The following is an 11,623-nucleotide window of genomic DNA, read 5'->3' as shown; positions in this document are numbered from 1 at the left end:
AAACTTGGTAAACCTCAAACCAAATACCGCAGAAAAAACGCTCTTGAGAATTGCCGACATGCAGACCTTTTCACCAGACTGTGTCACATGTGTATGTCCCTTACAGTAAACAGGATCCCAGGCATTATTATACTCTGTTTCTCAACATATTTGTGCAATTTATCTGACAGGGACAGTGCTCATTAATCAACACTTTGTGACGTTATAATTATAAGGTTCTATCTCAATTTTTGTCCAAATTTAGTTTTTTTACATAATCTGATCCATTAGGTGTTTATTAATGCCTGTGTGGTGTTATTTTTAAAATGTTTACATTTTTGAGTTAGTAATTAATAAAATACAAAGGTTCCATCTCACAAAACATAATGGAATGTAAAAACTTTGACGCGCAATATCTCTGAACGAGCCTAAACGGAGATAGAACCTTATAATTCTAAGCTCACGACTTTTAGTTTTCACATGTATGTAAATGTAAATGTACCAGAGTTTGCTAGATAGCTAGCTTCCGTCTGTAGGCCCTGGGTGGGTTACATTAGAGGGATCATAATGGGGAGTAAAGGGAGCAGAGTGGATGGTCCTGGGAGTTAAAAAAAAAAACAGATACAGTAGAGATTTAGACAGGAAGGATGGGTGAGAGAGAGAGGAGGGATGACATGCAGGACATGTCCGCGGCCGGAATCGAACCGGGGACCCTGCGGTTGCATGGTCAACGCTTAACCCGCTACGCCACCTAAGCTCCCCGTCCTGGGAGTTTTCATCTGGGTTTCCTCCTCTTCCATCACATATCGTCAGCGTGCGGACGCAGCCTGGACCCACGGGGAGGCATCAAGGTCACTGTGGTGGCTATGTGGCCAGTAATAGGGTCCCCTTGGAAATGGTCTCGCTCGTCTTGACTACTGTTGTGAGGCACGGGGTTGTAATTGGAGGACAGTCCCGGGCCCGTACCCAGCTTGCCCAGGAGAGAAGTAATCTCATCGACACCTCCCTGGTCTCCAGGGAAACGCCGGGAACGCAGAGATTCGGTCTCGTCTACCGTGGCGTACGGATGTTCGACGGCGTACATCACTCTGGAGGACTGGAGGTTGCTAAGGGACCGTGACTGGACTGCATGGGAGAGAGAGAGGGAGGGAGCAGGTATGTATGAGTGAACAGCACCACATGTACTGTATGTAGCATTATTTAATGCATGACAGCTTAACAGTGTATGAGGGACATATACAGTATATAGAAGGTGTCAACAGGTAGGTATCAGACCTGGGTAAAAATAGTATGAGAGTTTTTTTTCAAATACTTTGAGCGTTTGCTTTGGCCTGCCTGGAGTGCCTGTGTGTGTGTGGGGGGGGGGGGTGAATGCCACCTAATCTTATCCCCAGTTCTGGGGAACTGGAAGACATCAGGCTGCTGTAAACCACAACAAACATGTACCTTGGCCTTTGATCATACAGTACACTTACCAAAAGACACAGACAAATTGCCTCTACTGCTCAGAGTGCTGACATTCAGCTTACCATGACAAATTACACCTGCCTGGTACTCAAACTCAATGTAACAATCTATATAAACCTGATGACGTCTTTGACATTTTGAAGTCTCAAAGTGTCATTTAATAGTTTCCTAAAAGTCTTGAGAAGTTTCTCTCTAAGCCTGATGAAAAATGGACTTAATAATGCATGGCCCTATTGCTCTGGCTGCCAGCTAAGCTCTTTGAAGTGAAAGGCGAGGCTCTGGTGTATAGCCCCTTCTTTTGCAGGTGAGTTTGTTTTGGAACAGCGCAAAAAAGATGGCTGTGGGCTGTGGGGCTGGTGGAAGTGAGTGGAACCCTAATCAGCCCTCGAGCTGTGATTGGTGGCACCGGGGTGAGCGCAGCCGCTAGGCTAGTGGCAATGGGACGCTGTGACTCACTCCGCACTGGGCTGAAGTCCCCCCCGTCCTGGCTGACCTTGGTGTCAGAGAAGGGCTTCAGGTTGGGGAACAGGATCAAGGAGAAGGACAGAACCAGAACCTTGGGGAAAGAGAGGGTGAAAATGTTACTAATTTCGCACTTGGACAATTGTCTCAGAGGTTTTAGGGTTTCAGTGCTGCAGCCTGAAAGCCCTCAGAGCATTTCTTGGCAAATAAACTACTTGGGTTGAAGATTCATCATTCTGAGTTTGAGCTACCGTATTCCCCTCGCTCTGAACAAGGACACCTTCACTGTCATTACTGCGTATTCCCTCAATACTGCTCTGATTGGGAGTACACAACTCATTTATATTCATAGTTTAAGTTTCCCCAAATGTAAATTAGTGTTTTCTACACTGATGGTGTTGTTAGTTGTCCTGCCTAATCCTTCTGACTCTGATCAAGCAGGATTCAATGGCTCTGGATCTGAGTGCCTCTTTCTGTGACTAGTCCTTTTTTTGTCTGGCTGTCTGTCTGTCTGGCTGGATGGCTGGATGGCTGGCTGTCTGGCTGGATGGCTGGATGGCTGGATGGCTGGCTGGATGGCTGGCTGGCTGGCTGTCAATGTAAGTCCCTTACCAGAACACAGGTCCCAGCCTGGGCAGGCTTATTGGTACTGTTCATGACCAAAGACTGCAGTCTGCGTAGCTGTTCAATCAGAGACCTGGGGGGGGGGGGGGGGGGGCACAGCAGAAGAAGAGAGAAGGGAGAGAGAGGGGAAGGAGTGGGAGTGGGCGAGGGAAGGGAGGGGGGAGAGAGAGGTTGCAGGGGGGCAGGAGGGGGGGGGGGGAGAGATGGGAGAGGAGAGGAGAGCTCAATTAGTGAATGTTGCCAGAATTGCCATCGGGGGGGTATACAGACATGAGGAATGGGAGCACTGGTCTGGAGAGATAATTAATATAAAAGTCTTCTCACGTATTGCATTTCTCCAGCTGGAAGACTTTCCGCTGCAACTCCTGGTTGTGTGCATTGCAAGCGGCCATCCTGGAAAAGAAGGGATTTCCCAGATGAGTCAAGCGAGCTTGTGTGATCAACACAATCAGATTGTACTGAAAGGCTCAAGGACACAGAATTACTCTTTCACTGGAAAATCAAGTGATTTGTTTGTTTGTTTGTTTTGTCGTTGTTCTTGGTTGGGTGGGGGGGTTCATGTCTGATTGCTGGACTTGAACATGTGAATCCCAGCCTCTTACATGTATTTGTTATCTATAGGCTGTCAGTAGTAGTACCTGCCCTCCAGCCCATCAATATATTCCTTTTTCTTTTTCCGACTCTCTTGGGCAGACTGCTTGTTCCGGATCTTTCGGCGTATTTTCTTCAGAATCCTCTCCTCATACTAATGGAAATAGGCAAGGAGAGAGAAAAACATGGAGGCTGTTAGTGCCCATCACACATTCTCAGGAGATATGAAGTTGTTGTTAAGCTGCGAAACTGGCAGAGAAATCGTAGCTACCTTGGTGAGGGGGAGTTGGCTAGGCAGACTCATGCCCTCCTTGGCGAGAAGTTTCTTCTCATCCTCATTGAGAATCAACTCTTGGATGGACTGCTGTGACTGCTGTGGGGGCTGGTGGTTGAGATAGGAATGTCAATATGTTAAACATCTTGACAAGCGGAGTGAAGGCTCTCTCTGCTTTCGTTGGGCCAGGTGTAGGGGTAAGCAGAGTGCAGTTTGAGGGAGTGCAGAGTGGCATGACATAACCCCATACGTTCTCATTTTATGCTTTGCTCATGCCAATTACATTGCCCGAGGCCAAGTCCTCTCCAGCGACTGTCTCTTTTAAGTTGACCTGTGCTCAGAGAAAACTCTAACCTCAATAGGAAAAGGTTGAATAAATACATAGAACTGATTTAGGGGGGGCGCATGATGACGTCATGGAAGATGGCTGCTTGAACTCGAGCAGACTTGAGTCTCCTGCACCATCACCATTTATTTTGCTTTAATCTGTTGCCACCCGTGACAGTCACGAGTTACTAGACACAATACTCATCTGTCCTACAAGCAAAATGGTAAATCTTTTTTAAAAATCTACGTTAACATGACTCAACAACACCCGGGATCCAAGACTAATGCTTGGGGCCGGACACGCTTCTCCAATCACCTCGGAACCCGCCTACATCTAACACCGAGATTGTCAAGCTCCTCCCAAAAAAAATGTTTTATTTGTTTTATTTGAAAACACAGCTCTTTCCAAAGACATTTGGAAAGAGCTGTCATTCATTTACAAGATGTTTGGCCGGTGGTGATTGTTCTCTTAAGAGCTTTGCTCCCTCTTTCTGCCTCTGCTTGGACTGTAATGCTGGGGAGGGGTGGGGGTGGGGGGGCCGGCTTTGGGTATCTTTGAACCCAGACAGCCTGCCAAGACCCGTTCTAAGACTATCGTCTCTGTCTGGACTGCTTCATATTTGAGCCTGTTATTTTAATGTAACTTAATTTAACTTTGCCTCACTTTTTATCACAATGTTTATCGGTATGTATTATTTGTCTTTCTCTCGCATTCCCAGCCAAATACAGTTCACCCTGTGTATAGATATAGACATCCCCCCCATGCCAGTGTTTCTATATAAGCTACATGTCAGACAGTGTGTACGTTTGTGCCTGTTTGCCAAGGTCTATGACCCTGCGTATAGATATTACCTCCATAGTCCATAGGACAGTTATGTGGTTATGTGTCTGTGGGGTTGTACGTGTGTAGATACTGTGTAAGTATATGGGTGTGTGCACGCCACGGGTGTAAGTATATGGGTGTGTGTGTGAGAGTGCATGTGTGCGTGTGTGTAGATATACAAGTGAGAAAGTGAGGGGGATTACACACATAGCTGGATATGTGTACACTTGTGAATGCGTGTCTATGGATGTGTTGTTTCTTTTTTCCTTTATGTTTTACCCACATTTCCTCACACCTTTATTAATTTAATCATAATGTAATGCTGTTATAGACCTATTCAATGTGTTTTGGTGACTCATAATGTGGACGCGATGTTTAGTAGTTAATAGATGTTGGTATTGATATATCACCTGTTCTTAATTGTTGGTGATGGTGCTGCCTCTTTTCAATTTGAGTTGGTTGTCCAAGTGTGGACTTATCAGAAATGTCGAGGATATCTCTTCACTTTTCTTTGAATTATTTTGTGTTTTTTTATGACTTAGTTTTTTGGGGTTTTGGGGAATGTTATTTTAGGGATCCAGGCCACTGTATTCTGCTTGCCGAGGTGACTATAATAATAATAATAATAATAATAATAATAATAATAATAATAATAATAATAATAATAATGCATTTATTTTATATGGCGCCTTTCAAGGCCCTCAAGGTCGCCGACCTATATTTCTATGCTAACCAACATATGACTAGTGTCAACTTAATTTCCATTAATGCCAGGGGTCTCAATGTCCCACATAAAAGGACCACTATTTTAGAATGTTTGCGCAAGAAAAACATTGACTTTGCCATGGTTCAGGAATCCCATCACCCTATTGCTTTTTCATCTCCTCCTACAAAAACCAAGGGTGTGATGGTAGTTTGTAAGCGCAAGCTGAAATTTGATATCGTCTCCTGGGCGGACAGGAAGGGGCAGTTGGCCATTGCTAAGGTACGGATGGACGGACAGAATATTGCATTGATCTCTGCCTTTGCTCTGAACAATTTTGATATTGGTTATAAAAACCAATATCAAAATTCTTCAGAGCAAAGGCAGAGATCAATGCAATATTCTGACCTATTAACCAAAACTATTCTGGATCTTGCAGGTTTTTTCGCCTGGTTTTGGGCACGTATTTCAATGCAGTGTGGGATAGCAATACAGAACGGATTGGGGCAGAGATCAGGGTCCAATAACGTGATTCTGATGTATTACACCAGTGGGTAGCCCCACACAGGTGTAATTGATGTCTGGCGCTTGATGAACCCTTCCATAAAAGATTATTTTTTTCTCTGGCAGACATAGAGCCTTTTCAATTATAGATTTTCTCTTTGCATCCAAAGATCTATCCCAAAATGTTCAAAAACGCTTTCTATATACCAATTACATGGTCTGATTACAAACCCATTTACTGTTTTGTCATCCTAAGGGCTTCTCCCACAAGAGCTTCCAGATGCCGATTTCACTCTTTGCTCCTGCGTGATGACACACACACGTCTCAATTTGAGAACAATTTCCAAGGGTTTTTGGTGTTCAGTGAGGGTTTGGTGTCTGACCCGAGAAATGTGTGTGAGGCAGTGAAGGGCTTTATTAGAAGCAACACCACCCTGTATGGATCAACCCCCAAAAAAGGAACGTGCAGCTAAACTGGAAGCACTAGAAATAAAGTGCACTGCTCTCAGTGCTACTCTACAACGCTGCTACAGTGATACTGCTGCTCTCCGAAAAGTACTAATTGAAAAATAAATGTATTATCTTCTCAGGTGCCGTTCAGAATTTCTCACGCACAGAACTAGGCAGACTTACGTTCACTTACTTACTTTATTTGTAACGTCAAATCTAAAGAGGGCACTGTTCTGACCGATCCCAAGAGTGTGAACGCAGCTGTTTCCACAAGGAACTGTACAGCTTAGAGATTGGCTTTAACAAATCTGCACATGAAAGTTGTTTGACTAACATCCACATGACAGTGAAGCTGAAAATCTAAATGCACCTATGACACAACACAAAATGGCGAAAGCAGCGATGGACATGCACAAGGGGCAAATCGCCAGGTCCAGACGATATTCCACCCAAGTTCTACCTTGCCTTTCCTGTCTTTTCCTCTGCTCACAGAGACGGTACTGTTTTCAATCAAGGATGGTTCCAATTTCGAGAGATGTCAACACTGCTCTAAATGTCTTGCTTCTTGAAAAAGGCGAAGACCCAGCGGAATGTGCTAGTTACAGGCCTTTCTCATAGGGTCACATCACAACTAGTGCATAGCGATCGGACAGGCTTTATTAAATCCAGGCTGGCCTCTGATAGTGTAAGGAGGCTCCTGTGTGTCGTAGACGGTGCCCAAAATCTGTCTTCTTCTGCTGTAGTTCTCTCACTAGATGCAATGAAGGCGTTCGACCGCATGGAGCGGCCCTTTTATGGTCAGTGCTTGGGGCAATGGGCTTCGGTGCCCCTCTTATTAACATGATTAAGGTGTTATGAACAGGTGAACACCTACGCATACCTGTCTCCTCATAGCTCCAACACATACACACAAAGACAAATGTGAAGATTCGCTCATTCATAAACATATGCACACACACACACACACACACACACACACACACACACACACACACTCCTAAACTAAAACCTCCATCCTCACACACATACATCTATATACTCACATCCAGCCCAGAATGAAGCATTGTGAATGCAAAGGACCCACATATTTATGACATCATGCAGATGCTTGGACTGAGTCACTCCATGAGTCACACGCACACACACACACACACACACACACACACACACATACACACACACACACACACACACACACACACACACACACACACACATTTAAGACATCATGCAGATGCTTGAACTGAGTCACTCCATGAGTCACACGCACACACTCACACACACACACACACACACACACACACACATACACATACACATACACACATACACAGACACACGCACACACACAATCCCAATTCCACCCCATATCAACACACCTTTCATCACCCCGCCTCCCCCATCTCTCTGCCCCCACCCACCGAGAACTCACCGGCTCAGATGTGCCAGAGAGCAATAGGTCCTTGACTGTGAGAGGGAAGCCAGGGGACAGCTGGGTTTTGTGTACATCAGACGGACAGTGAGTCCCCCGAGACCTGCCTGGGTAGAGGCCAAGCTCCCATCCATCTGTAGCCAGAGAGAGAGAGAGAGAGAGAGAGAGAGAGAGAGAGAGAGAGAGAGAGAGAGAGAGAAAGAAAGAGAAAGGAGATGTGAGCAGCCAGAAAGGCCAGCATTAGTGTGTTTATAGTAAATATAGAACATCCTTCATCAAGCCATCTCACAGACACAGATTATGTTGCTTGCACTCTGAACTTCTAATTTCTATAGGTGACAGCAGCTGGTGAAACCGGGAACAAGTCGCCGACTGACGGACTGTTCAGACTTTTATCGAATCATCAACATTGCAGTGTTTTTGGCTTGACTAGCGAAGTGTGTCACTGATTTTCAACAATGTTGAAATGTATTTCAATCCTTCTGAATAAAAGACTGAACATTTTGATAGGTTGGCGACTTGTTCCCGGTGTCACCAGCTGCTGTCACGTATTCAATATGAAGTAATAGAAAATACTCTCTTCATGCTACTTCAAGATTACCTCCTCGTCCTCCTCAAGCCTATTTGAAGTGCAAATGAGTACCGATACCAAATACGATGTCTTACTGAGATCAATGGAGAAGTCTGCCTCCAGCTCCACCTTGGTTTGAATCGGGGTCTGGGTGTTGGGGCGGTGTGGCTCTCCGGGAGGGCTCTCGGGGCGCTGGGGGCTGTCCATCTGGTCTGAATGAGGGTCCTCGCTGATGCCACTGTCACTGGGGGATGGAGACCACAGGGGGGACCCGGACACAGAGTCACTGCCACCCAGGAGGGCATTCAGGAAGTCCTCGTTGTGCTGTGCCGGGCCTGGGCCTGGATGCAACATCTGTCAGAATCAAAACCCAAATTAGACCATGGTGATTATAAAGCCCTGGCTGGTGGGTAGTGTGATTTTAAACAGGCAGGATATCTAGACACAGGGATCAAAGAGACACAGCCAAGGTGGGTCTGAGACTGTAAAGACACCACACCACATGAGGACCAGTAACATCAAAGAGTAGGTGACACCCCCCCCCCCCCCCCCCGCCCGCCACACACACACACACACGCACACACACACACACACTCACGTTTGGCTCCTGAATTGGCCAGGTATGGTTGCCATGGTGTCCCATCTCTTCGTGACGCAGGATCCCATCATTCTGATCAAACAGTAAATCGAGCAGCTCCATCCCGTCGCAGCCCTGGGACAGAACCAGTCCAGTAATGTTAAAGTCATCACTCCGCCCCACGTTTACCAAGAGGGATGACATACAGAGAGCATAACAGCAGAGAGGTGGTAAAAGCAGGTATTCTCAGGGCTAGTACTGTGGGTTTTTTGTTATTTCCGCTATTTAATGACACTTTTTCTGACTGTAGTTCAAAACCCAGATATGTAGATCTTCCCTGTAACGACACTCACCGAACCACCATCTTGTGGAATCAATGCCGTGAAGAATTGAGGCTGTTTTGAGAGCAAAGGGCGGCCCTACCCAGTATTAGTATAGAGTTCCAAATAAAGTGTTCGGTGAGTGTACATTTAGATATCTTCAGGTTTCTCTCTGTTAGTTTTGCATTCAGTCCATATATTCAGTATCTAAAGGTTCAGTATGTAGATTTGAGCTTTAAAATGTTTAAGATGTACGGTATGTGTGTGAGGATGGCAGATTTAGTGAGTCATTCATATTTATGCCACTATTAGAACATCTATATGACTTTCTCAAACCCTTACCCCAATCAGTTGGACAGCGTCCGAAAAAAATAATAATCTATATGTATATTGTTTACATTTTCAGTGAGGCCAAAGAGGCCTGCAAAGCACAAAACTAACTGATTACACCCTCCAATGATGAATCAATGTTTTAATGGACTCTCCCCATGTACAAAAAAAATTCCCATGAACACAATACCACACACAAACATGTGCACACACACACATACACACATACACACACTCATTACCATTGGCACGTACAGTACATCTGTTGCGTGCCCTGAACAAGAAAAGCTGACAAACGAAGACCCACAGGCCCACTTACCTGGTCTGTGTAGTGCTCCATAGCGATAGGGTGGCACGGACAAGAAGCCCCCCAAAAAGCGAAAGTCTAGTTAAACAGTCAGTTTGTTTTGTTGTGAAGTAGCTCTGCTTTAGATCACTGTGCGTCTCTACTGTATCTCTTCGCTGTTGTTCTGAGGTCCAAAGTTTAAACTCCAACACAGCACACCCAGTGACTCACCAACCCAAACGCTGTCTCCTCATTGGCTAGGTAATGATGAGATTTGATGGGATTGATTGGCAGGAGACAGGCTGACAACTGAGGCGACTGCGTCTGTCTGGAAGCAGAGAGAGAGAACTCTCTTCAAAATGGACAAAACTGGAAAGATCAAAGTTCACTCTTTCCTTTCTTGCAATTGTGTTTGGTAGTATATTGACATGGGAATAAGCAAAACCTTTGACACAGATTAATGACACTGCCAGCAGTGTTTATAGGCTGCATTGTCACTGTTCTGTACCAACCTATTCAGTCCATAAAGTATATTTACAAGTACTGTAAAGAAGTTATCAACGTGATGTGATTTCTCTAATGATTTGTCCACAACTGAGACAAATCGGTAAAGCTGTATTTTATAGTCTCCTATAGGTTACCTACATGTATAATGTCCTATAATTACATAATTATGACCTAACAATTACATATTGGTTACTTGCAGATTCATTAAAGATACCAGAAAGTTCAAGATTTTTCCAATTTAGTTTAATTAGGTACATTTTATTTTCATGTAATTACCAAGTCTTCACACGTGACAGATCTTTATTCATTCATAAAAGGACTGTCACGGTTCTATCCTGTTTATTCAAGGACACATCTTTTATTGTTGAAGACCACACAGACAAGTGCTGTTTTCACACAATATTCCGCATATTCTGCAGGATCCACGTGATGTCATTGCTTTCATTCTGAGCAAGGCTTAAGAGTTTCTGAAATGCTTTGCAGGCACAAATCAATATCACCAACCCATGGGAGGAGGAGGCGACACTTTTCTAAAGTAACAGTTTAGCCATAATAGTGTGTGAAAACAAATGAGGCTAAACATTAAGAAATCAAGAAAAAAATCGAACAAAACGTGTATGTGGTTGAATACTGACAGTGGCTTATTATGTTTTAATTGTTCAATTCTTATTTTGTCAATATTGATTTTCAGGATATATAGGCCAAAAGACAAAATATTGAAGGCAGATGCATCTAGCAAAGGCTTTTAGTATGTGCCAATTGTGAGGGCTATTTCTCTTAAGAGCTATGCTCTCTCGCCCCCTCAGCAAAAAAGACAGACATGTTTGTGTGAAATTGTGGTTCTTTTTCTTCCTTGAACTCTGATTGCCTGTCTGTGTGAACACGGTCACTTGATTACTAAACCTTCAAATCAACAACTCTCACTCTCTCCTATAGTCTGTTCTGAAAGCAGCTGTCTCCACCTCAGTTTACTAATGGATCACTGCCAATAATCATCCTGGTTTTCATTGTAGAAGGATTAAGTTTATCATTATTGCTCCTTTATCTGATTGAGAACGGGTCCAAAGGGTGAGCCCCTGTTCTTATAGTCTGTGGGCTAAATTTGAACATTGTTACAACATCTGAAAAACAACAGTCAATATAACAAACTACTGTGGCTATGTAAGTACCCTTTAAGGATACAGTGTTGTAACCGGTCATACAGACTCCTACATATTGTTTGTTCAAAGCATGCATTCAATATGACAAAAAGACATACAGTACAACAGTCTGTGAGGATATTGTTTTATTGATCTGTAATAACATGACTGTGAGATACTTTGTGTACAAATAGACACCGGCTGCAACAGGTTCGGCTCTGCACTCATGTATGCACACGCTGCAATGTAAGTCGCTT

The 11,623-nt window shown here is 44.3% G+C and overlaps 1 protein-coding gene across 1 annotated transcript; it reads right to left on the bottom strand.

The window, feature by feature from the left end:
• Positions 1–778: 778 nt before the first annotated feature.
• On the bottom strand, positions 779–9,774 carry creb3l3a (cAMP responsive element binding protein 3-like 3a; the record flags this gene model as incomplete). Its single annotated transcript, XM_080535871.1, has 10 exons — positions 779–1,104; positions 1,903–2,002; positions 2,521–2,605; positions 2,857–2,925; positions 3,171–3,277; positions 3,395–3,505; positions 7,637–7,770; positions 8,303–8,561; positions 8,806–8,919; positions 9,754–9,774. 10 exons carry the CDS (start codon positions 9,772–9,774, stop codon positions 779–781), a joined length of 1,326 nt encoding a protein of 441 aa, XP_080391997.1.
• Positions 9,775–11,623: the final 1,849 nt, after the last annotated feature.

The sequence above is a fragment of the Nansenia antarctica genome (assembly GCF_963989245.1).
Source record: "Nansenia antarctica genome assembly, chromosome: 7".
NCBI classification, from domain to species: Eukaryota; Metazoa; Chordata; class Actinopteri; order Argentiniformes; family Microstomatidae; genus Nansenia; species Nansenia antarctica.
The sequence above is the reverse complement of the archived record's forward strand: the minus strand, read 5'-3'. Positions and strand labels throughout refer to the sequence as shown.